Source organism: Tauraco erythrolophus, chromosome 3 (assembly GCF_009769465.1).
Source record: "Tauraco erythrolophus isolate bTauEry1 chromosome 3, bTauEry1.pri, whole genome shotgun sequence".
In the NCBI taxonomy this organism is placed as follows: Eukaryota; Metazoa; Chordata; class Aves; order Musophagiformes; family Musophagidae; genus Tauraco; species Tauraco erythrolophus.
In genome coordinates, this window is record NC_141467.1 from 35638917 (window position 1) to 35666791 (window position 27875).

General features: G+C 38.0%; 1 protein-coding gene across 2 annotated transcripts in view; it reads left to right on the forward strand.

The window, feature by feature from the left end:
- The window catches only part of GABBR2 (gamma-aminobutyric acid type B receptor subunit 2), a 505163-nt gene that overhangs the window by 333126 nt on the left and 144162 nt on the right, over positions 1-27875 (forward strand). For both annotated transcript variants that reach the window (XM_086609138.1, XM_086609140.1), the window contains exons 11-13: positions 1215-1365; positions 1852-1984; positions 16857-16964. In XM_086609138.1, coding sequence (XP_086465264.1) covers positions 1215-1365; positions 1852-1984; positions 16857-16964 — 392 coding nt within the window. The remainder of the gene's footprint in view (positions 1-1214; positions 1366-1851; positions 1985-16856; positions 16965-27875) is intronic.

Here is a 27875-nt window from a genome sequence, read left to right on the forward strand (position 1 = left end):
TTGGGCATAGAGACCAAAGGATAGCAAATTTCCATAGTCTGAATTGTTTCAGCTTAACTGGTATGGATAAAGTTATTTTATTGTATAAATCCTTGGATATTCTAGATGCAAAGCAGAAGAGTGGATGTGAAATTTAGCTATAGCAGCTGCTAGTCAATTAACTCGCAGCTCTGTGACCAGCAGGTCTACAGAGCTCTGCCTGTGCAGCCCTTTTGTGAGAAGAAGCTGCTCGGACCCACATGGTCGTCCTCGCAGCCCCACAGAGAGCTGATGTGAAAGGACAGGCTCAGGCACCATAGGGCACACAAATCCCTTTCTGAAGGAAGGCAGTGATGAAAAAGGCCTTTTGTCAATCTCCTGCACCAAGGATAAATTTAGTAAGCGGGTAAAACGGGGTGTGGGCAGTAGGGGATGCAGAGCTTTACTGAGTAGTCGGAAAGTAGTTCTTCTCATTAAATCGAGAAGCCCTTAATTAGTGAGAGCTGACTGTAGGTCAAGCACATGGCTTTAAACATAGTTTTTAAGTTCAGACATTTAAGTCCACATCTGCAGGGATTTGCAAAGTGGGTCTGTCCCTATAAAACCTTTGCTATCCATTTTTCCATATTGTTCCATTCTATAGTCTCCTGAGGGCACCAACAGCTCTGCCTCCCCCCTCCAAGGCTTCCCTCACACTGCCCACAGCCCAGGACCCCATTTCAGTCCCCCAGAGCCATCAGTCCCTACCCCAGTGATGCCACATCAAGGCTGGTCTCCAGCTATGGTAGGTATTTAGACAGGCTGTTTGAATTTGCCCTGGTATTAATGACACTATGCAAAGAAACGATGCTCTCTGTTTTCTATTCATTGCTCTGTCATTTGTTTCAGGGAAGTGTAACCTCCTGGTAAAATCTACAGTCATAGTATGCATTTTAGTGTTTCTTTGCACTTTAAGATGAGAATAGTTAGCATGTATTTAAGGGGTTCTGCATTAGAGTTTTAGAGTGTTTTTTCTTCCAAAGAGGATATTTACCTGCTCCAGAATTACAAATCTTCTTGTCAATCAATGTGACTAACATATGTCAGTCAAAGTCAATTATTTAATCAGCTACTGATGTGGTTCACTATTGCTAAATCTGCTAAATCAAGGTATAGTACTCAGGAGAGGCAAATTTTCTTACAGAAATTCTACAACTGGTTGAGATTTAGCTTTTTTTTTCTTCTCGTAATTCTAGGACTCGAGCCTCCAAAGGACAAAACAATTATACAAGAGGAGCTACGCAAAATCTCCCTGCCTCTCTACAGTATCCTCTCTGCCCTCACCATCCTAGGAATGATAATGGCCAGTGCTTTCTTGTTCTTTAACATCAAAAACAGAAATCAGAAGTAAGACACTCATGTTACTTCTGTCACTACTTCTTTCATGTTTAAATGCTATGTTTGTGGAGTCTGTCATATACATATATATAAGGAAAATGTTAAAACTGTTGAAAGATGATATTTTAGAACTATTTAATTGAAATCACTGTGTAATATATTCACACTGAAACAGATTGTCTGTCTGTTAAGACAAGTTCTTTTATACTGTCTGGAAAGTGTAATTTTTTTATTTATATTTGACAGTCTGCTATTAACGTTAACCCTAGCTAATTAATTTATCAGTAAAATAGGAGATCTTTTTACTAAACATTCAAAAACATGAAGCAATGCTAGACTTTATAAAACAGCAAATAGTGTGCATGCCTATAGGTTTCTTGGAGTTCTACAAGAAGGGTGATCTGTTTGCCTGGTTACAAAAAGCTCTTCTTTATTGCTCTAATAGCCTAGCAGTAATCTTTTCCTCTTTAATGCACTATCACCTTTTGTCCATAGACTAATAAAGATGTCCAGTCCCTACATGAACAACCTTATTATCCTTGGAGGGATGCTTTCTTATGCATCTATTTTTCTTTTTGGTCTTGATGGATCCTTTGTCTCCGAAAAGACATTTGAGACACTTTGCACAGTAAGTAATTCCATATATTCTAGTTGAAGATAGTCTTGCAGGAAGCTCTGTGAGAAATGCAAATAGAAAAGTTCAGTAGTTGGGTGTCTCATTCCATTTAATCACTGATTCTCTTAGTTCTTTCCTGAGATATTTTCTGGGACCAAATTCTGAAACATGCACAAGGCTATGTTATTATTAGCAAAAGCTTCAGATGCGTTGGGATTTGGCCTCAGACTAAAAGAGTAGATGTACATTCTTGTTTTGAAATTATATGTATGAAGATGATTTATTAAAGGTGGTGTTAGTAAGATGACAACTAGTAATATCTGTGAAGCTACTATTTTCTTTATAAATTCCATATTATTGTAGACTTCATGACTTCTGCTTGTCCAGGTGTTTTTACTCCATCTTTTTGGCTGAATCTCCAAAGACTTCTACTGCTATTTCCAGACTACACTATAAATTCACACAAGCCTAGATCCATGTAGAATATATTCTAGTTAAATCAAAACAGGCAACTCTGAAACCAAATTAAGTATGTTCACCTAGAAGCTTGTAATGTCTAAATCAGTCACTGTAGTATGCAGCCTGACTTAAAGAGGCCATTTCAAAGAAAGGGAATAACTTCACTTCAAGGATATTCTCTCCAAAACCAACACAAACAGCATTTAAATTTATCAAATATTTTCTCCTCAAAAAATCCAAAGACTATGCTTGGCCCATTGCCTAAGAATGAATATCAGACTTGCTCCAGAGTTATCCTGTGTGTGTTTTTGATCCTTCTTCAGGTCTTTAGAAAGATTGCAGTTCACAGCACCTTTTTTTAGGAGTCTGAATTTCTGATGTTATCATTGGAGAAAGAGAATCTTTACTTCCAGAGAATAATTCAAAGTGTGAAAGTTGGATGCCTAAAGCTAGTTAGTGCAGATACATCCCAATATTTCAACTGAAATCCTCCGTACTGACTAGAACCATGACAGAAGTGAAATATCACGTGGCTTGTTCAGTTAGACGATTTCAAAACACTGGAGACCTCTTTAGTACATGCCAAAATGGGCTAGAAGATATAGTATACATGAAGATACAGGATTTTCTGTGCAGTCTTAGCTTCCTTGGTTGAGCCTGGACACAGCTGTATTTTAGACACCTAAATGTTAACAGCAAAAGAAAGGAGAAGGAGAGAATATCCAGTCTTCCTATAACTAGTGTGCAAATTTTCTGTACAGCTAATAGAAAAACTTCAAAAGGACGGTCCTGTTCACCTGTCCCAAACTAGTATATAACTCTCTGAATACATAGGGGCCAATAGGAAGTGGAAGGATACCAGCATCCATTTTTTATCCAGCAATTATGCCCTTTTTTGTGAAAGGGCTTCTAATGGACCAGAAGGGTCATTAGGAAGCTGTTTATTGATGTCAATCCCCATTCTTTTCTCGCCCTCTGTTGCAAAATAATCTAGTGGCAGGAGTTGCCAATTTTAGGTCCTGATGTCTTCTCAGGCTTGAGGGGCTTGTATTCAGAGCTTCTGACTTCACTGCCAGGCTGTAGGCCATAGTATGACTAGGCTGCAACCCTCCTCTTGAAGCAGCCAAGCACTGCTGAACAGAAGGAAAAAAAGTGGGAACCAAAGGTACTTATCAGCACGAAGCTGTTCTAGGGAACAGGTTTCTATCCGGATTTAGCTATATAAAACTAAATTTAAGTCCTCCTTTAAATATGAAACATCTCAGTCTTAACTCTGAAAAATGAACCAACATCCAAAATCCTGTGCCTCTGAGCTAGAACATTTCTGCTATCTGTTTTTTCTATAATTTGCTTCTCAATATGTAACCACCACTACTCTCATATTCTAAATGCAACAAAATTTAAGTGAGGGCTGATTTATTCTGTCTTATCTTACAATAAGATTTTTTCAATTTGTATCTGTCACATCATGTTAAGTTTGTCTATCTGCCATAGAGGGAAAGATCTGGAGGGGCGCTTGAGTAAGATACCTACTTTACTTAACTGATGAATAAAAGAAAGGGGTGGGGGAGAATACTCTGCTCTTAAAGCCAAACTTTAATTAAGAGGTATCACCACGTGCCTTAAACAGACATTTATATTTTTTTTAGCGTAGTTAAATGTTGTATCAACAGAGCAGAGTCTGAGATTTCTCCCCAATCTTGGCTTTCCAGATTTTCAGTCTAGTACAGAAGCATTTCTGATTGTGCTTTCCTGTGCATGGCAGCCGATTTATCTTATGAATCCCAGCTCTGTCAGTGATTAGTATTACACTCATAGATGCAAGAAACCCTTCAGAAGCAACCTATCAGGAATGTTTTTTCTAACTTCCTGCTCATTAAAACAATTCATATAAATTTCCTCCTCCGATTATAATTTTTTTCAGTGGAATAGCTTATGCTCCTCTTAGAAATCATCTTTACATGATCACCATTGACTGTGGCAATGCATTTTCCTTGTATCTAGAAAACTCTGAATTAATGCTGGGGAATTCAAAAATATGAGAGACAAATCCACTTTTCTGTTCTGTAGCTGTTTTATCTCTCCTCCTTTCTCCTCATAACATTCACTAAGTGCTGAGTACAGCATGTACATTTGTCTCCATGTCATGAACATCCATATTTCCATATGTGCAATATGCTTAGAGTTTTCATAAGGACTTGGGAGTGCTGGTGGATGAGAAGCTCAACATGAGCCGGCAATGTGTGCTGGCAGCCCAGAAAGCAAATCGTATCCTGGGCTGTATCAAAAGAAGTGTGGCCAGCAGGACTAGAGAAGTGATTCTGCCCCTCTACTCAGCTCTCGTGAGACCCCACCTGGAATACTGTGTTCAGTTCTGGAGTCCCCAACATAAGAAGGACATGGAGCTACTGGAGCGAGTCCAGAGGAGGGCAACGAAGATGATCCGAGGGCTGGAGCACCTCTGCTATGAAGACAGGCTGAGAGAGTTGGGGCTGTTCAGCCTGCAGAAGAGAAGGCTCCGGGATGATCTTATAGCAGCCTTCCAGTACCCAAAGGGGGCCTACAGGAAAGCTGAAGAGGGACTTTTTACAAGGGCGTGTAGTGATAGGACAAGGGGCAATGGATTTAAACTGAAAGAGGGAAGATTTCAATTAGATATAAGGAAGAAATTTTTTACATTGAGGGTGGTGAGGCACTGGAACAGGTTGCCCAGAGAAGTTGTGGATGCCCCATCCCTGGAAGTGTTCAAGACCAGATTAAATGAGGCTTTGGGCAACCTGGTGTAGTGGAGGATTTCTCTGCCCATGGCAGGGGGGTTGGAACTAGATGATCTTTAAGGTCCCTTCCAACCCTAACCATTCTATGATTCTATGATTCTACTTACAGATACCAGTTCTTATAGGATTAGGCCAGTACAGATCTCTCTTGATCATCCATTTCCCTGGAAATGCATTTTGTTTACTTGTTCTAGCAATATTAAAGATTAATTTAAAATTCCCATTTTATGCAGGACTGTGGCTTAGTCTTTAAAATAACCAGCTACAATGGTGAGTGATCATAAAAAGCTATTGAGCAAAACACATATGGGTATAACAACTACATCTATCTCAGGCACAGAGAACAGAATCATAGAATCATAGAATCATAGAATCATCTGGTTGGAAGAGACCTTCAAGATCATCGAGTCCAACCATTCACCCCGCATTGTCAAGGTCCCTAAACCATGTTGCTCAACACCAAATCTACGCATGTTTTAAACAACTCCAGGGATGAGGACTCCACCACCTCTCTGGGCAGCCTGTTCCAATACTTCACAACCCTCTCTGTAAAGAAATTTTTCCTGATATCTAACCTAAATTTCCCCTGGTGCAACTTGAGGCCATTCCGTCTCGTCCTGTCATTCATAATGTGGGAGAAGAGACCAACACCCATCTCCCTACAACTTCCTTTCAGGTAATTGTAGAGAGTGATAAGGTCCCCCCTGAGCCTCCTCTTCTCCAGACTAAACAGTCCCAGCTCCCTCAGCCGCTCCTCATAGGACAAGTTCTCTAAACCCTTCACTAGTTTTGTTGCCCTTCTCTGAACCCGCTCCAGCACCTCAACGTCCTTCTTGAAGTGAGGGGCCCTAAACTGGACACAGTACTCCAGGTGTGGCCTCACCAGTGCTGAGTACAGGGGGACAATCACTTCCCTGCTCCTGCTGGCCACACTGTTTCTGATACATGCCAGGATTCCGTTGGCTTTCCTGGCTGCTTGGGCACACTGCTGGCTCATGTTCAATCGGCTGTCGACCAGCACCCCCAGGTCCTTCTCTGCTGTGCAGCTTTCCAGCCACACTTCCCCAAGCCTGTAACGCTGCAGGGGGTTGTTGTGGCCCAAGTGCAGGACCCGGCACTTGATCTTGTTGAATTTCATACAGTTGGCCTCAGTCCATCGATCCAGTCTGTCCAGGTCCCTCTGTAAAGCCTCCCGACCCTCAGGTGGATCAACACTATCTCCCAATTTAGTGTCATCTGCAAACTTGCTGAGGGTGCACTCGATCCCCTCATCGAGATCATTGATAAAGATGTTAAAGAGAACAGGCCCCAACACTGAGCCCTGCAGAACACCACTGGTGACTGGCCGCCAGCTGGATTTAACTCCATTCACCGCCACTCTCTGGGACCAGCCGTCCAGCCAGTTTTTGATCCAGTGAAGCATATACCTGTCCAAGCCATAGGCAGACAGCTTCTGCAGAAGAATGTTACGGGAAACAGTGTCAAAGGCTTTGCTAAAACCAAGGTAAACAACATCCACAATTCTTCCCTCATCCACTAAACAGGTCATTTTATCATAGAAGGAGATCAGGTTGGTCAAACAAGACCTGCCCTTCATAAATCCATGTTGACTGGGCCTCATCATCTGACTGTCTTGTACCTATGCATGATAACACTAAGGATGATCTGTTCCACGAGTTTACCTGGCACTGAGGTCAGACTGACAGGCCTATAGTTCTCTGGGTCTTCCCTCTTACCTTTCTTGTAGATCGGCGTCATGTTTGCCAACCTCCAGTCAGGAGGTTGGCAAATAGCCTTGTCAATGAAGGGAGATTTTTTTTTTTTTTGTAGGGAAGTAAAAATTTTGATTCAGCTTTTTATAAGCACATGCAAAACTAAAAAGCTGTTATTAGTGTTATCCCCTCACTAAGCCAAGTAATCACCCTCTTTGTCTTCTATATTTCAAAAGCAATTAGATCTCACCAGAGTAGCAGTATATATACAACAGCAAGTTTATTTAATTAGATATGTTATATATGGTCTCTGTTTAATTTTCTGATATGTTTTTGACAACACTTATAGAAAGTCCTTAAATACTGCTGAGTCTGCTCACAAAATTCAGGAAAAATGGTTTCCAAATTGTGCATATTACATTCCAAATCTATTGTGTATGCTTTCTCCACAGCACAGTGTTTGTAGCGTTCTTTGGAGGGTGACGTGCTTTGCAATCTCTGGTCTTTTTGACTTTTCTCCAACCTACATCTACATATGGCATGTGTTTTAGGCTTTAATATTCCAAGGACACTGAAACATGAACCAAAATTACACCAGTAACACCTGAAAATTTTGAAGGGTTTCTTTGATAAGTTGTACCACGGATTCCCACTCTGTAAGGCACTGGTTGTAGGAGGATGTGGTGAATAAGTCGGTATGCTGAAACACAGAACCAAGTGTTAAATGTATTTAAGAGTCAGCAAAGCTCTTCAAACATATGGTCAAATAATTTGCTGCATAGGGGTATTATATAAGTCTTTGAAATTATATAGTGCCAGCTCTATGCTAGAGTGGGCAATTGGTTCTCAAACTAACTTTTATGCTGATATGCCTATTTTCTAAGGAAAAGTAATTGAGTATATTTTAATGCATAGTAGTTTGTGTTCTTATGGTAAGAATCCATAATACCAAATGTAGCATTATTCGGTTCCATGTCAGAATTAGAGATAAGGTGTCATATCGTAAAACTCCAGTTAGATGGAATTAAAACAATCTAAAGCAGTGAATTCTGAGAAAGTGGTCAGTGTATTATAAAACTGTTAGATCATGTCTTACTTAATAGCAACTTTATTGTTTGTACTGAAAAAGGAAAGGAAATACAATATTTCATTAAATACGTATGTACGCCAAAGTAGAAAGTGCTTCAGATAGGAGGGGGAGAGAGAGAATGAGAATGATCTATCTTTGTTTTTGATCTCAGAATTACCATGGTATCATAGCAAAAAAGAAGTTAGAAGTAAGGGTGTGAACCGAGATGTGATACCAACTGGAAAAATGCAAGCAAGTGGAAAAAGAATTGAAAGCATTCATTATATGGAAGAGAGAGGATCAAAATTAGCAATGCCAGTGACATATCCTATGAATAGAGTTTAAGCTGACATACTAAATAGAGATACTTAAAGTAGAGAGAATATTAGATATGATCATAACGTTTAGACTTCTGTAATACGTTCTACTGAGAATTCACACTTTACACTTAAGACGAGTGATGTCTTTGCAAGTTGGAACTGCTGTGGGATGAAAGGCTACTATAGCCCTAAGGAGGAGCATAGTCTCCTCTGTTACGCATCTCCCTCAAGTAGGTAAATAAAATGATGTTCATGTTCTCTGAATATAACTGATTAGGTTGGGGCTGAGAAGATGATTGTTTTAAGTGCTCCAGATTGCAGTAAAATGCCCATAGTTTCCCCCCAGAAAGGTCTGGTGTATTAGGCAGTACTAGACTGAACAGCTCTGCTTCTCCTTAGTGCCAGTAGTCCTGATGTGTAGCAGCGCTTTCTCCTAGAGAGTGTGCTGCACTGGGTGATTGGAGTGATAGGGAAGGGGCAGATGATCTGTTTGGAATAGTTCAATAGAGGATTCACGCTGTTCTGGGAGATATCTGTTCTGGAGATAGCAATTGTATTCCAGTCTTCTTTATGCTCCAGAGTTCTGCAAAGGTGTTACATCAAAGATAAGAGGATCTAAGTCTTGTGATATACGTAGTCAATAAAATGAAGTATGCTTTAGCTTGTTTATCTCGTTAATTAGCATAATTGATATGAGTTACTAAAACCAGGCAGATATTCTGTGATTCCTGGTGATCTCACTGAGCCCTGTCAGTGTTTTGCCTTGGAAAAGTAAACAGAGCGCATGAAAGTTCTTGCACATCTGTGGTGTTCAACGGTGCCCTCATCCATCCCAAGTTGTGCTCAGGTTTTTAGATTTCAGTTGGTTGCTCTCAGTCATGATGCAGGCATTTGGAAACAGGCTTTGTAGAGAAAGAAAGAAAGAAGCAAACAGCGAAGTGGCGTGGAGAGACAGAAAGAGAGAAGGAAAGACTAGAGATACCACTGATAAAGTCCAGCTACCTACTGCAGTGTGTATGACTATCTGGACTTTGTGTTTTTCTCAATTAGACATCCTGAGAACATGTACATTCATGACAGCAGTAGATGTTATAGACCTTATCTTCTCAAAGCTGTACTTTAGAACGTGACATTAAAATGTATCCAGATCTTCAGAAGCTCTTAGGGTTTTTCAGCTAATACTATTCTAAATTATGGATCATGACCACTTCTGACTCTGTGTCTCATAGCAATGTGACAGGCAAGCTTTGGGGTTTTTTTACTAATTTTTCGTAGTCTTATGTCTGCCCTAGTGGGCAGTGGAACTCCATGGTCCATATTGCACTTTTTCTTGGGAAACCTTGAATCTGTAAAGTGAGGATTGCAGAGTGATAGAAGAGTGGAGAGACATCCTGAAAACCGCATCAAACAGACTGAGAGACTGCAGTGAGGAGCAGGGAGGAAAAGCCAAGTGTGAGAGGTTATGGAACAGGTTCCTAGGGATGGAGGCAGGCTGCATGATGAGGGGGATGCTGGGCAATTTACTAAAACTCTGAAAGTTGTGGCTGAGAGCAGCTCTGGAAGCAGGGAGCAAGGAGAGGGAGGAGATATATGAACCTTCTCTCTGTTTATTTCTTTCTGCTTTGACTTCCCTTGTCACTTTGAATTTTCTCAGTTTAACCTTTTTTGGGGGAACTGACTAAAAGGAAAACATCTGGGCAGTGCCACCTCAAAGCTGTGGCTGTCTTGATGTACTATGGGCAAGAACCACTAGGACTAGACCCTCTGCTACCAAATAGCATCTAGTCTTGATATTTGGTTAGTAGTTAATAATGTGCTCCTTATTCCTACCCTTCATGCTCTTCAGGCATTGCCATTGGTTTTGGTGGGTTTTTTTCCCTCTTTGGACTTTATATTTGCCTAATTCTTTTCCTCAAATTGTTTAATTTTGGCCAAGAATTAAAAAAGCAAGAGAGAGACGCTCAGCTCCTACTGAACTGCAAAAGGATTTGGACCTCTAATCCATTTCTTTGTCTCTGGGAACCATAGCCTTTGTTTGTATTTTTAGTCTGGCCTTTTTCATTTTGCATGTATTCTTTAGTTTATTTCCTACTGAATTGTCTAGCTGTTAATTTTAATCTCCCTTTTCTGTATAATCACTTCCATAATTGTCCTTACTGTTGTTCAGTCTGAGACTGATCTCACTCCTATTTAATTCAAAGGCAATTCTGTTACTGAGTTTAACATGAGCCCGATCAGCTTCTATTTTGGTAAGTGACATTTTCTGGAGAAAAAAAAAAAAAAAGTAGAGACAAAAGTTACAAGGCTGAATAGATCCTTGAAACAAAATTATTTCATATGCTGAAGCAAATATACCACAACCTTGCCAGAGATTTATTAAGGTAGTATTTTTAGTACATTTTCCCTCTCCTTCAGTAGGACAACAGCCGGATTTTAAAGCCCCCTTATAGAATCAGGACCAATTGTAATATCTTTTACACTACCCATGGATTAATTCTGAAAAATGGTCTGAAATATATTAAGAAATCACTACAGGAGATCTCACAGCATGTGAAGAACCATTGTACTTAATTTATGTGAAAACAGCAGGATTCAATTCTCTAATGTTATTGCCACTTACGTTTTACAAGAACTGTGCCGGTGCCACACAAATTCTAAAGAATGAGTTAAAAGTCATAAACACATGTCGAAAAATGTTTGATATAAATGAGAAAAGTATAATTCAAATGGGTGAACTCATTCTTTCGGGCCTGCCTGTGTTCACACTGGGGGTTTCGCCATGCTTAATAGAAGCAGGATCAAACCCCGGTGAAAACTTGTTGAGATGACACACTTTTGTTCATCATAATTAACCTTTATGTCCCAAGTTCGCCAAGAAAAATAGAATTGCTTAATTTTCAACTCGTGAATTATCCACAGAATTGTCTGCTTAAAGATAATTGTACTCACCAGGGCTAAACCCACAGCATGGTTTATTCTCGCTTTTGTCACTTAAGTGCCTAAGCCTAATAGTAAGATGCCACCAAGCTGCTCAGCACTAATGTTCAGCTGCAGCCTAACCCTGTGGGCACTACAGCTTCCAGCCTGGTCCATGTGTGAAACTGGCTAATTATTGATATTCCCATAATTACTCGCTCTGAGTCCCATAAACTAAGCTGGAGAGTGTCTGGAGTGTTAAAATTAAGATCTTGAGATGGTAAGAATTATGCTTTCAAGAATCTTAAATCTGAGTGATCCCTCTGCAGGAACGTAATCTAATTGTTTTGCTAACTGAAGAAGTTGTTAAAGAACCAAATTGTTTCACTATCCCATTCAAGTAACTGTTATTAAAAAAAAAAAAAAGTCACCTGGAGAGGTGATAAGAAGTTTGTAGCTTTTTATGCAACACATGGAAGTTCTTTGTGCTGATATTTGGTTTTCTTTATTCTTCGAGTCTTTAATCCCATCTCTTGTTGTTTGCTTGATATTGGCAAACTGCAACACAGAGAAAGAGAATCTGTAGTATATTCAGTTCAGAAAGTTGTTACTTTTTTTCCTTTCAACTTAACAGAGTAGTAACATACATCACTTTCTTGATCAACTTCACTTGAAATTTTTATTATTGCTTTCATGAGCATGCCTTCCTAGGCATTCCTTGTCAGTTCATGACTATGTGGTCTTCTGAATGCATATGCAGTGGTGTTCAAATATGACAAAATAATGGAATAATGGAACTTCTTTAAAAGTGAAACTTTTCACCTTTCATCAATTCAGTCCATTTTCTAAGATAACCTGATTTTATAATTTTATATAGAATTGTAATTGTATTAAAATACATTATTTGAAATAAAATCAAATATTATTGTTATTTATCTGCAAGTTAACAGTACTAAAAAGATTTTTTTTTTTTTGTAAGCTTCATTCTTTGGGTATCTAAACAAGGAGAGACTTTTACTTCTTTGTTCAGGATGTTTCTGATGCCTTTACCACTTACTAATCTCCCCATACTAACATTGTTCACAATTAGATGGCTTCTTTTATTCACAATGAGTTGTAATATCAAATAACTTTGTGGGTCTGTTACACATGTATATAAATAGTAACCACTTCACCATTCACAGATCAAGATGATGGGAAAGGTACGGATAGATTTGTGTGAAGATATCAAATAGCAATATTCAAAATGTAGGCTAGCCAGCTAATGCTCAAGGTTGAGAGGAAATATGATTCAAATAGAAGTAACTTTATATAAGGCTGTTAAACTATCAGTGCTTATTATATGATGGAAGAATAGTCTTACTTAAAAAAATAAAATATCTTTAGCACCTTACGGATAGGTTTAAAACAGGCTTTAGGTTGCAAAGGAAAGTTGAAAAGAAATGCTCCTACAAGATGTTCATCAATGCAGTGACCCTTTAGCTGAACCTTGCAACATTTGTTTAAAAATTAATATTTGACAAAGGTGGATTTTTATTTCTTTTGCATAAACATCATATCTGTTCCAAGTCTGGAAAATGACCCAGAATGGTCTGGTTTTTTGTGGAGACACTTTCAGTGTTTGGTAGTCAACTGTGTTGCCCACTAAATGAATTATTTCTAGATTTTTCAGTTGTCACAAGTAATGTACTTGCAAGAACTTCTATCAAGTAATTTATAAAAAGCACAAATTCCAATCATAGGTACATACATAGTTTTTTCAAAAAGAGACTAAACCAAAATAATGTAGGAGGAAAAGAAAAGTGAACTAGGAAACTGCATTTTGGTGTCTGCATAGACAAACTTGATTATTTTATACCAAACGATATTATTTCCTTTGACACTTGTGAGTTGTCTTTGAATGATTGAAAAATAATAATTTTTTAAGAGATATTCAATTAGTCAAAACATCTTATTAAAAAAAAAAAAAAGAATTAACCAAGAAATAGAAGCAGATAATTGAAGGTATATCCTAAAATTCAGTGAAGGCATGAGGAGTTTTGTAAGCACCTAACCTTTTAAGAAAAAGATAAACAGTAGCTCTTTTTACAAATTGTCCTTCTATAGGAGCATGGGAATGTTTTCAGGTTTTGTGTCTAGATTGGAGTAAGAATTTGAATACAAGTTTTCCATCTTTTAAGGACGTGTAATTCCTGCTCTTTTAGTGGGTACTGGAGAAAGCTTGATCTTCCTCAACTTCTTCTGTTGAAACACATCATTAAAAAATTCCAACATGAAAGAATTACAGATCGATTGTATAACATCATGGTCATGCTCTCCAATTATTGATGTTGTTTTTATCATGTTCTTTCAAATGAGTGGGATTTGGAGGTATAATACATTTAAGAATATAAATGGGCAGAGATATGAATTTCAGAGGCTTTTGCTGTTTTCTAAATTTTTCATTTTGCTGGCTGCATTAATGAATTATGGCAGACAATTTCGAGGTCATTTTCTTCAAAATTAAAAATTTATTTTCATCTGAAACTTACGCTCTCATTCTTAGCAACAGCAATCTCCTTTTGACAAAATCTTCTGGTTTGTTGAAGCTAGAACATTTCCAGTACAACCAATAGTTACATTATTCTAATTTCCACAATCCAGATCAGGAATGCATAAAACTTTTTGAACCAAACATGTTAGAAAGAACACTTTTCTGAATATCAGGTTAGCTACATATTATGAGCATAATTGAATTTATTACTATTCCCAAGAGGCAATTACTCTTTCAGTGAGAACAAAACAGAGTCTTATTAGAGACATGAAAATACCGTGTATCTGTTTGCCAAATATATCACTGAACTGTACACAGAAAAGCTGAATACTTATTAATAGCAGTGAAGAGATTGAATGCTAAGTGTGGTTATCACAGCTCAATTGATGTGAAGTCAAAAAAAGATGTAACTGGCTAATAGGAACATGTTGATATGAAACGTATTTTTTAAATCATTCAAAGTTGATCTAGCTGTGGTTTTACTGAAGTTATTAGCATAATGTATGATAACAGATAATGAGCAAAGACTTGAGAAACTATTTAGGTTCAAAATAATGCTATGCTGACTTAAATATCTATTCTTATTTTTATTTGGTTGTAGGTTTCTTTTTCAACGCCGCATTCAAGAATGTCCCAAAGTGGCAAAACTCACGTATTTTGAATCTAATTGCAGTTGATTTACTGGTTTTATTAATAACAAGATTAACAATTAGTCAGTGAACTATATGTTTAGGGTCAATATCAGCAATGCAACAGATAAACCACAACATTAGACGCCAATGAAATGTTAATATATCCATACAAATATCTAAATGGTCTTCTGTACATAATCCCAACATTTTCTAACCAATACACACACTGAGCTACATGCAGACACCTCCTGCTTACAGGATGGATGAGGTGCCAGCACATCCTTTGTTCTGGGGGTTCAGGTTCCCCTATATACACCTGTCCTGTAAGAAATGTGGGCTCCCTACCTTTGTGTGTATCTCTGCAACCTGGTAATGCCCGTGAGACAACACTCCCGGAGTTCACTCCTGCACACTTGAGGTGTGTGTCTCTGTATAGTGCACAGCGTAATCAGGTTTTGGGCATATGCCCTCTCAGACAGTTTTGGGTGTCCATTTCCATATGCTTCTCTGCCAAGACCCAAGGTGCCTGTTCAGTGTGTACTTTTCTCTCACTAATTCACCATTAATGACCATACGTATCTTATTTATTTATTTATTTAAAAAAAACATAGTCATTTTATGTCTCTCACTGCTTTATCAATGTTTTTTGAGTGAGTCTTATCTTTTTTTTTTTCTTTTCCGCCGGATACCCAATCACTAATCCTTACTGGAAATCAGAATTTCTATAATACAGAAAATATGGAGGGAAAAAATTGCATTTTGAATACAAATATGGAAATGCTCAAGATATTTGGAAAGGCAGAAACTAGATAACATGTATTTAGAAGTGAAACATTTAGATTATTCCTAATATTGATCTCACATCCTAAGTTTTGCATCTTACTACAGCACCTAGCTTCTCATCAATATGCATGTCCTAAAGTTACAAATTAAAAATCCCAGACTCTCCAGAAGTCAGATGTGAAACCAGGGTGGTTTCCAATGGAAAGAATTGCCTTTAGATCATCTAAAGACTTTTTTCTAAAATCATTTTTTTAGAATGTCCTGGTTTCCACAAATCAGATTTTTTTAATATCACAAAACAGCTCTACTGGCCAAGGATACATGGTGCACAAGGCCAAAAGAAGGCTTGGTTTCCCTTTTTCTAGCTTTGCCTTGCCTGTCTTTAGCCATTGTCTCTCCCTCAGTTTTTCCATCTGCAATGTACAGTGCATTTTGTTTTTACTTCTTTGTTCTGTATTTGTGCAGTCTCCCTTTTTGACAGCTGGCCCAGGTGGAGTTTCTAGAGGAAGGAGGAGATTGTTTCCACCTCCTCGTGATTTCTCAGGCTCTCAGATTCAGCTGTAGGCTTCCAGCTCCCTGCTGTGCCTCTCGCATGGACTTCCACCTGCTACGCTCTGTAGTCTCCGGTCCCTCTTTGGGGAAGAAAATAGTCTGTTCAGGGCAGACAAGCTTTCACACAGACAGACATCCAGAGTAACAAAACCAGAAACTTCCAAGTAATTAGGGGAACCTGTGCAGAGCTTGCTGTAACTCTGAAAGTCACAGGCTTAGCTGAAACCAAGACTGAAAGTGAGGACCTACCTACAAGGATGCTATGGGCAGGTGGGGAGTTGCACAAAAAGCTTTTGTAACATGTGTTCTGTCTTCCCTGGTCAATGTGAGTTTTTTTCTATTAAAAAATAAGTCATTCTAGTTTTCATTCTAAAGATAACATGTCTTTTTTAATTTAAAAATCATTTGGTTTTCTCTAGGAAGCTTGCTATAAGGAAAATGTCTAGATAGCTCTATGTCAAAGATGTGGCCAGCTCAAGGTCCCATTACTCACATCATTCTGTCTAAGCTCACCATCTCCTTTTTCTTAGACCCATATTGTGGGTATTATCTTTGATTCAGATCTTGTCCCCGAGGCCTATATTCCTTGTCCACAAAGACTATATTCCTATCTTGCCATTTTTCCCTATATGATAATTTTAAGGTCAATTTTTCTTATCTTTCCAAAATGCTCAAGGTCTGCATACCTCACATACTACAATTTCCTCTTAATTTGTCTGAATAACATCTCTACTTCTCTGTAAATTTCTGTTCAAAATGTTGCTGGTAATATTGGTTCCTTGGGTAGTTTTTACAGTCTCAATTTCTTGTTTTCCTCCACTAATGCCTTCCTCTGCCTGCACAAAACACAATAAAAGTGAAAAAAAAATGCACAATATTCTAAGTATGTTGTGTTTTTATATATGGAAGAGATTGTTAATTCAGCATCCAGATATGCAATACTTGGAGAGGGAATGGACAGAGGACAAAAAATAGCAAGAAAACAATGAGTGAGACAATTCTGAAATGTCAACATTTTTGTGAAGTTCTTTGAGTATTTTTTTCTCAAGATCTTGACTGAAATGATGATATCCACATTGTCGACTGAAAATTAAACGGCTTTGTCTTTTTTATATATATATCTATTTTTAGGTCCGAACATGGATTCTAACAGTGGGATACACAACTGCATTTGGAGCAATGTTTGCCAAAACGTGGAGAGTTCATGCAATTTTCAAAAATGTGAAAATGAAGAAAAAGGTGAGGGGAAGTAAACTCTCTTCTTGTTGCTCTGTTAATATAATTTCCTAACCATTCTGCTACCTTTCCTGGATGGCCATACTTGAGCTGACTCTGTTCATGTGTTCGAAGAACCTGAATGGTTTGATATTGGAGCTTTCTTGTTCTTGTTTTCAGTCTCTGAGAGTTGGAGTCAAGCAGCAGCCCTTCAGTCTTTTTAATGAGAGATGGACAGTGGAGATGGCTGTAAACTTTCAAAGGGAATTCAGTGCCTCACTCTTATTTAGTGTGTTGTTTCAACACCCAGATGTCTCCTTATGATAGATTCAAGGCTCTTATGAAATGTTTTCTGTATATGTTTGTTTGGGATACAGGTATTACACATAAATTGTGATGGGTTGGTAGGAGGAGGCAAGAGAGAGTGCTACTTATACAGCTTTCTATTCTGATTTTGATTGAAATTGCATAAGCTTACCCTAACTCTGATTGGAATTGAACCAGAGTAGTCGTCTCCGGTCTTTTTGGTACAGAACATTTTCTGTAAACAATTAGGCTCAGCTTAGGAGTAGCACAACACTTCACGTTTGTATTGTTCATTTGATGTTTTTCCCATGGAGCTTCTTTTCACACATGACATGCTTTTAGTCAGAGGATTCTGTTTAAAAATGGGAAAACTGGTGAAAAGAAATAATTTTGATGGGAAGAACATTGAGAGAAATATTCATGAAATGAAGAAAAAAATTATTATTATTATTATTATTGTAGAATGAGAAGTAGTGCCAAATGCAGTTCCTATATGCAGCTGAATAGATTTATTCGAATCATAGAATCATAGAATCATCTGGTTGGAAGAGACCTTCAAGATCATCGAGTCCAACCATTCACCCCACATTGTCAAGGTCCCTAAACCATGTTCCTCAACACCAAATTCACAGTTTTTGAACACCTCCAGGGATGGGGACTCCACCACCTCCCTGGGCAGCCTGTTCCAATACTTCACAACCCTCCTGATATCTAACCTAAATTTCCCCTGGTGCAACTTGAGGCCATTCCGTCTCGTCCTGTCATTCATAACGTGGGAGAAGAGACCAACCCCCATCTCCCTACAACTTCCTTTCGGGTAATTGTGCAGAGCAATAACGTCTCCCCTCAGCCTCCTCTTCTCCAGATTAAACAGTCCCAGCTCCCTCAGCCGCTCTTCATAGGACAAGTTCTCTAAACTCTTCACTAGTTTTGTTGCTCTAATAAGTGGTAAAGAGTCGTTTACACACAGAATAAGTAGTACAGTATTCCAAAACCTTGTCAGATTCCTCTGTTTCCCTCTGCGCATGCTCATGGAAGATCAGTATTATTATTTTTTTGTTAGACATAAGTTATTGTTTCTACAGTTGTGACATGTAGAGTTGCTGTCACTACAAGATACACTTATCCCTGAAAAATTTGGGGCTTTAGATAGACAGAGAGAGAGTTAACTCTGTTTCTGAAAGGATTTATGTCTCAGGTTAAGAGAGTAGTACCACTGCTGGAACTGGACCTAGCACTCTGGCACCTTAAAAACACAACCACCTAGTCCTTCCTTCTACTATTTGATCATGTCAGGTTTGCTTAAATATTTGTTAATTAAATCCCAAATATCATTCAATGTAAAAAATAATGAAGACTAAATGATAAATATCTTAAAATCAAGTAATATTATAAGAAATTTCTGTACCAGAAATGAGAAATTCCGGGTGGAGGGAAGTGGAGACCACCCTTTCTGCACCTGTGCAAAGAGTCCAGTATAATGTATCAGTTCATGCTGCCAGAGTCCAGCATGTATTTTTAAGGATATTAGATTTCCTGTATTAAAGACTTTTCACTCAAAGCTGAGCCAGTATTTTACTTTCTTGAAAAACAAAAATTTGTAATGCAAAGATGTTTTCAGCTATATTAGTACAAATCTTTGTAAATTAGTGAAGTTACACAAGATAATGCCAGTGTAACACATAAAAACATTTACTTAATAACCTTCATTATCCTGAGAATTTTATGATTTCTACAATACATACTATTCAAAATAGGAAAGAACAGGTACTTCAATGGACTCTCACTAAGTATTTGCTTTGCCATTTTTTAGAAAACATTTTCAAGTTGCTACTCAATATTAAATTTCATTGTTTGTTAATTGAAGATAATCCTCAAATTCTGTATAGTGCCTGCTCTTCAGTAGGCCAATCAAAAACTGCAAGTTGCAATTGTTTATTCACAGCTGGATGTTAAGAATAGTTTAAGATCAGTTTAAAAGACACTGATCAATATAAGGGAGATAAACTTGCAGTCATCTGGATGCTGACCAATGAGATGCTTCACACTGAGAGATACTGGAAATACCAAGGCTATTAAGGCACATTATTCAATATTCTGGAATTAAGTAAATAATACATTATGTTCTGCAAGCTTTAAAGAATGGCTGTTCCACAGAATTATCTGGATTTGCTTATTTGGATATCCCATTCCAGAACACAAACATGAATCATAAAAGACAAAGTTTTCTTAATGCAAAATCAATTATCTATCCATGATAAATGTTTACTATTCATACATTTTCTGTCTTTGATTTGCCAGGATAGATAAAACTGTTTTTAAGAGTTGATCAAAAAACGTGGCATTCTCTTCTTATGTCTTACAAGCAGGACATTTCCATTTTCAGTAGATGTAGTTTACAGACAAAGCACTGTGTATCTGTAGAAGCAAAGACAATAGAAGCTTTCACAAACAATATCTAAACTGACAAATAAACAAAGGTAGTGCTGCATGAAAAAGCACATTATTTTTTTTTTGAATTAGCTGTGCTATGACAGAGCAGACTGGAGTTTCAATACGAGAAGTACAAAGTTCCAAAATTATTTAGGTACTGAGGATCCTGTTCATCTGTGGTCACTTCAGTTTCTACCTGCATACAAGTATGACAGTAAAATCTGACATTTATGTATACCAGTTTTGCCTGCCATCCTGGATATTTTCATTGGGAAATTTTTCCAAACAGTGATAATGAGTGAGTCTATTTCTCTTCATCAGATTCTTCAGAATCTTCTCTTCTTCACAGGGCAGACTTGCTTCCAAACTTTTACTGGACGCGTATCTTAATGGTACAACATGGCTTTGTGAAGACATGAGTGGATTTCTGTCTCCTTGTGAGAAAATGTATAGAATTTTAAATAATAATACACTATAGATCCATTTTAGTGCAGTGGAGAGTGAAACTAAATTAGGTACGATGTCTTGAATTAGGTGAAGATTTCACCCATTTATACATCTAGTCCTTTGTTGTTGGGAAAAAAAAAAAAATCGGAATACATACCTTCTGCTATCAGGCTGTTAAGTGACAAATTTTGCAAGATTCTCAGAGCTCTGTTACCATCTTTGATCTTGCTAAGGCTCAAAGGAAACAAATCAAAAATGTATTAATTTTAACTGGATCTGACAAAGGGATACAAGGGAATCAATTTCTGTCGAATGGAAATTACAAAATCAGTAGGTGGAAATAAATTATTTTTGAGTTTTAAAGAGGTTAGTAGAGATAATAGAAAGTAGAATAGAATTAGTATTAAAAATAACTGTAACACCTATAATAGAGGTGCAATTCTGGTTTTGTTACGTCTCCTTTATGTTGATTTGGGCAGCATAATATCTTCTGTTCAGTGCGAGGTGGGGACTGCTTTTATGTTTTCATCACCAGCAGAGGAGGACTAGAGGTGGATAAGAGGAGAGAGAGGAGAATATAAGTGGCAGGAGAGAATGTGGTGTCCTGGGGAAGTTTTAGCAAGCTGAACTGTTTGAAAAAGTCAGCCCTTCCAGTAAAATTTAGAAGGCTGTGAAGCTGTCTTTTTCAATGAGAACTGCCTTGTCTTAGGTTTTAGGGGGCATTAAAGCAGTCCTGTATAGTGACTGATCCTGCACCACTCCAGTGTGCTAAATAGAGACCATTCACTTTTGGCAAATACCAGACTAGTAACAAATTTAAAACCTCCGTAAACTTTATATATTCTGCTCCTACAAAGACAATTTGTAGGTGACCATTTATAGGTGAATACAATAAAGCATGCTGATCTGGTTCACAATATTCCTTGTTGCTGTTCGCATTTGAAAGTACGATACTTCTCAACAGACGTTGCTATGATAGGCTTGTCTTAGTGATAACATAGTTCATTCTAGCTCTGTCTATTCATACTTAATCCTTTAACTGTGATGTCAGGGGAGGGACATTTTGTGTTTAGTTTTCACTGAAAATATTGTCAATGTACTCAGTTATTACTACCACTGTAGACTTACGGTGGCATATGTCTTTAAGTTGACAATGTTGTTACAAGGTAAGTACAGAATATAATTGCACAAGAAGATATATAGCAGCATCTTTTCTTAAGAGTCCTGCTGCTATACTTTTGCCAATGTTATTCTACTCATTGATGATATTTCATAAGCTTTTCTCTGTTCTTACATTTACTGTGTGACTGTAGAGTTCTCACAGATGAGAAAAGGTTAGAGCGCTTAACGAGTATTATGAAAATATATTAATACTATCCCAGGGTTAGAAATCTACAACAAACATAACAGAAAAAAAATGACTTAGCTGTCCAACTTGACTTAGCTATGTCTGTCAGGCTGCAGTCTGGCAAACTTTACTTCTTAAATTCAGCCTACTGAGTCCTTAAAAGAATTCTGAAGAGAGCTGTGGTCTTCATGCATTGCAAAGATGGATAGGAGACTGTAAAGCCTACTGTGTTGATGCTAGCATGGGAAGGGAGGTTGGTGCTGTGAGAGAACCGTGAGGTCAAGAGGTAGGGAGCAGGGAACAAGCCAAGAATGAGAAACTGGGTTAGCTGTTAAGGGTTTTGGAAGGAATGGGAGCCTCTCTGGATAAAAATAATAGGGAAGATCTTGGGATTATCAACTGGGTGAAGGAGTTGAGGAGGGAGGCTGATTTTGGGTGAGGATTCCCTGAGTGAAAATAAGATTGAAAGCAAGCAAAGAGTTGAATGGGGCAGCAAGGGCTCTAAGATGTGGCCAAGAAAACTGAATATGGTGGAAAATCGAGCATGAGTTTCAGATTCAAGTGGCAAACTCCAGTTGAGGGACTAGATCCAATTTAAAATTAGATTAAGATTGAAATTTAGAGGCAGGATGGCAGGCCTGAAAAGTAGGGATATAGTCTGGGAAAGGAACGTAGGAATGGAAAAGGAGTCAGAGGCAAGAAAAAGTTGAAATTAGGACTGTCTGGAATGGTTGCACAGAAGTATAAAAACTGAACACAGGACTTTAGGGTTTCACTGTTCTTTTTTCTATTGCTATGTATCTGTAAAACCTACAGGCAAAATATGTGCCTTGTCTTTCTGTTATGCTGTTGTACAGCTCATGATAGCTACTAGCTACTCTTTTAGCTCAAGCTGATGAGGTGTGCGAAGATCTAAAGGTTTCTTATGCTGATGTGTGCAGCTCTCTCTGTAATTGAATTGTATTTCTTTTCATTTTCTTTGAAAAGAATGGGCCCATGAAAATCTTAAAAGGCTTATGTTGTGGCTAAAAAGTGAATAATTGAAAACCTACAGCTTACTAGGATCTCTACAATATACATTTGTTTCCCCACGTGCATTATTAGGGCACCAGTGCAGCCTTAGTTTTCTACAAGATGCCAATGTCATGGAGCAGGCACAGTCAGTCTGCCCTGGGCATGCAATATGACTGTATAATAAAAGAGGCAGTTTTCTGTTGCAGTCTTTTTCACTTAAACCAGAAAGATGTACATAATGATAAAAGACAGTAGGAGTTTTGAGAAAGGTGGTGTCATGTATAAGACAGTTAAGTGCCAACATGAAGAAAAATAATTAATTGCCAGAATTATTTGTCATGCTTTAGAAATCTTTCTGAGCAGTTTTCAGAGAAGGAAAACACTTGTTTTTGAGAAGCAAATTATAGACCTGAGTGAAGCACAGCAGGAATTTTCAAATTCCTTAGCCGGTTGCCTTCCCACTCCGTTTTTTAACACAAATTTGGCCACTCCACCTCCCTAATTCACATACTTTATGGTCCATAAACTGAGGCGCATGGAAGACTGGAAGGGGTAAGAGACCACCCATGCTCTTTTTGGGGTACGTGGGTTGCTCTGAGCAGCCCCTTGTCCTGACCCCTCCAGTCGTGTTGACCAGCAGCTGGCTGTGCGCTCTCACCCCGTGGTACCAGTGGCAGGGAAGCTGTCAGTACCTGCGGTTGCACAGAGTGTCCCTGGGGAAAAAAACACAGAGAGAAGAAAGCAAATGGAGGCCACACGCTTACTAGATTATGTGCTGCTGCCTTCTCCTCACAACTTATCTCTGTTTATTGCTATCCCCAACCCTCATTTGAAAATCTCTGAAAGAAAGTTTATAGAAGAGTGTAAACTCTAGTTATAAACTTTTCTATAAGTTTTTCAAGTCACCTATGGGGTTAGGAATTTACTACAATCTATAATCTTTCTCACAAAATTCCTATAGAGGTTTTAAAAAATATACTCATTATCTTACTCATTTAAAAATGAACAAAGCAAAGTTTTCCAGATTATATTGACAGAGGCTTAAGGTCAGAACCTCACAGGCCACATCTTATTTACTCCCTTAAATGCCTTTGTAGACATAGCTTTTTAATGTATTAGCATAAATGTAGATCATATTACCTAATAATTTCTTTCTGTAAATGATGCTACAAAATATTTTTCCAGGTCAGTTTTCAGACTGTAAATATTTATACTTTTCCAATACATTTTTTTCAATCTAGCTAGAGCTTTTTGTGTGTATAACAAAAAGCTATATGCTGGATTTCCCCTAGGATACACATGTATTTCACTAAATATATATGAGAGATCATAAGTCTGAAAAGGAGACGTGTCAGGATCCAAAAATTTGCTTTGGGTAACCATACCAACAGTACAACGATCTATTAGGGGCCATCTGCTGAAAACGAACCACCATATGGATACCTAAAGAAATGTTCAACATTATTGTTCCATCTTTCAGAGTAAGAAAGAAGACAGTGATTTGAAATTTACTTATGCTTGGGATTTATTTTTTTTCATTATGAATGTTTACCACTATGGACCAAGTAATCCATGATACTTACAGTGCAGTGTAAATTATTCAGGTAGAGCTTCATGAGTTATTAATATACAGATATAGTATTTCCTAAAGTGATATAAGTGGAAAGCAAGTTATTTTATTACTTTTTTTCCCCAAATAGCTATAACTATAAATTTTAAGTCCAAAGCTTCAAAAATAGTCAGTGTAATCCTAGAATCCATATTTAGATGTAAAATAAGCTTCCTGGTTTTTTGTAAGAGCTGATCAGCCAAAATGCCAGCCAGGGAACAATAGGAATCACATTTCTAAAATTTACATTCATATAAATATGGATCGAGGAGCTAAATCTCAAGCTCCTGTCACAGCAAGAAGTTGAGCTAATGAACTGTACATCTAAGAGAAAAATCTGCTTTTAAAGTAATTTGTGTATGTAAATTTCTGCATGGTACAGTTTGATAAGGCTAAACCTCAGTAGCAACGAAAACAATGAAAACTCTGTGTGAAACGTAACTGCTCGTAAATGGTGCTACAACCGTCATTTCTATGTATTATGAGACTAATGGATGACAGAGAAATAAAGAACATGTCGCTATACAGTATGAGGCAATTTATTCCTGAATAGCATGAAATTGGATTGTAAATGTAATCAAGTGCATTGATGTCCCCAGCTATTTGGTAACTATGTAGTATGCTTTCCCACAGAATTGTTCATTAAAGAAAATATTAAAGTCTAGATATTTAAATGTTATCTCAAACAAAATCAGAACATTTCTTCCAGACCATTCAAATTTTTTGTGTACTTTTTTTCCTAAAGATTCGGATCCCTTTTAGTGCTACAGATGAAAATTCACATGCCTGGTAGAAATTCCGCCACACGTACAGCCCATGCAATCTTGGGCTCAACAGATGCATTTTCCTTAAAGGTGAATTTGACCTGCCATGTAGATGGGATATGCACCTCAAGGCAGCATACATACCTAGCTTTACTTACAGTAGAGGGCAGAAGTTAATACAATGCTAAGGTCCGTTTCTAAGGCTGTTCTCCAAAGCATTGTGTAGCAAGAATGGTTGGTTCTAACGCTGTCAAGTCTGATTTCTTAGTGTCGTTTTGGTTTTTAAGACTACTTTTTCATTTTTGTCCTTTCAAGATGGTTTTGTGAAACTAGCCATGTTATAACACTTGGTGTGCTTCCTGAGGTTGGATTAGCAGTGTTACTGAAACAATAATCTCTCCCATTCTTCAATACATTGTAGCCATGATTGAGGTTCAGGCTTTCAAAGATGAGGAATTTTATAATTTCTTTAAGCTGTCGCTGAATCCCTCCCTTTCTCTAACCTCTGTAAAATTTCTGTCTTCTGCTCCTCCTAGGGAGCATCCCCCAGGATGTTCCACCTGTCTTTTATATAAGTTGGAAAAAGGGAGAAGTGTTTTCTAAATGGATCACTTCTCCTGGCAGCAAGGCGTAGAGTCAACATATCCACATTTGCAATGCAGTTATTGAGAGAGTGAGTGTGCCCAAAGATGGCCTGCAATTATCCTGAGCATGAGTCAGCAAAGAAGACACATTTTAGAAATATGTGATTTAGCAGACTATTGACTGTAGCTATTTAATTCTTAAACCCAAACTTTTTTGTCATATCCAATTGTCCGTTATTATCAGTAGCACCACACACTCCGTTATCCTAGAAAGCAGCAAAAATTGTCAGGTTCTCAGAGTGTAAGGGTCATAGTAGATCCTCACAGAAAACAAATTCATTTTTTAAGTAGATATACAAATCTTTCATCAAATTAATCAAAGTACCTCTAAGAGAGTAAAATGTCTTAAGCTTACCTTTTTACTGTGAGTGACTTACTGGTCAAACAAGCTTGCTACTACAAAACATGCTTTTTAAAATGTTAGCATTCACTCATTAAAACTAATGCAATTGCAGTGTGAAAAGTGTTCCCAATACTAATCATAGAACCTATTATAGAAAATACTTACAATAGCTATTAAAAAACATTGTGGAGTTACTGGGAACAAGTGCATAATGTGTTTTCAATAGTCCTTTTTTCTCATTCCAGTACACAATAGAAATTAAGACTGTATTACAGAATAGTCCTCTAAAATATTAATGGCTTTAATAACTCAAAGAGAGATATCTCCCTTGGCCCATGTTTGGCAAAGGTCACTTATCTAGCACTGACTCTGCATCACCAACATCATGGCACCGTCCCACCTGTGCTGACCCACTAAATGTAGGGGAGCAACCCTAAGGTGGTTCTCAGTTAATCATACTGGGAGAAATGAAAGGGTAGTTTATACAAAGGATGTGATATACTGAGGGAAAGTTTAGGAGTAATTATATGGCCCCTTTTTCCAGCCTTGCAGAATTTATCATTTTTTTCCCCCAAACTCTGCTATTTTTTCCCCTTCAGTTTAGAGGGAGGACTCCTATCAGCATCGTTTCTGTATGTACCAGGGAGAGGAACATTGGATTTCAGATTTCTGAGGGCTTCAATAATTGCTGTCAGTGCTATTAATTTAATGGAATAAGGTCTAGGAAGCTTCACAAACAGATCTTTTAGAGAGAGTTTCTCTCTACAGATTCCATCCCAGGAGTCTGGGAAAGGGACAACTAAAAAAAAAAGTCGCTGAATAGCATCAAGCATTTATTCAGCTAGTGCCAGAAGGCAAGGGACAGATCTTGTCAGCTAGACTAGAAAGGATTGATCTTAATCTTCATAAGAAAAACTAGAATTGCCTTCTTAAACAGAAGAAAATATAAATTTTCAAGGCAAAAGAAAACGTGTATTTATCTCAAACCTATAAATAGATACAAAAATACTCCCAGCCTTGCTATGCTTCTATGAATTCAATGCATGAAAAAAAAAAAAAGCCAAACGCAAAACCCACCACCAAGATTTAGCTAATAGGTCTTTTAAATTTAAAGATATTTTATTCTGACAAAGGGAGGGGAAGTTCCTGGTAGCAAAGAGCATAGCTCTGAAAAAAAGAACAGGAGGAAATGAACTATTCAATCCATGCTGGAAAGCTATTTGTGGAACTCAGAGAGTACAAAGGTAATGTTGCATCCTGAAGAAGAGGGTAAGTCTTCATGTATAAGACTCCTTGTTCTTGGTTAAGAACAGAGCTCAGCTTTCAGGTCCGTATTGTATACGTTTGCGGAGTTGGTTTCTAGTACGGTAAGAAATAACAAAAAGTTTGCCTTAGCTACAAAAAGCAAGCCTAATGTTTAATTGCTGTTGTTTGCCAAGTTGCCAGGTGATCCCATAAACTGGTTGAGGATGGGGTCCTGCAGGGCACAGCGGATGTGCTTTAGAAAGCAATGAAAAGAATCCCCCAAAAAGGTCTGTGAAATAATAACCCAATGGACAGTTGAAGTTGCAGTGGCAGGTAGTACAGCCTGCGATAGTTCTAGAAACTCCCCAAGAGTTTCATGGGCAGAAACGTCATCCCAGAGCTTTAGACAGATTTTGTATCTCCTGTGATCAGACTGCAGGGTCCGTGGAAAATAAGGACTTTGGTCTTGAACTTGTCTTCATGGTCACAAGTTTTCAGAAAAATTTTGACTTGCTCATACAGCGATGTTGCTGAGGAGAAAATGGCCTACCAATTCCTGTTCTGAGTGAATTTGTTTTGAGGACAGATAGCTTCATATCCAGACATATAGTCCAGACTGGTAGCAATGGCATTTATAACAGTGGGCAGATCTGCCAGGATGAGACAGATTCACCTATCCAATCACAGATGGTAGAAAATATTACTCACAGATGCTGCTGTATGAGAGCTTGGCTTCAGCAAGGAGTCAGGAGCACTCGCAGAAATGGATTTTATTAGCTGCG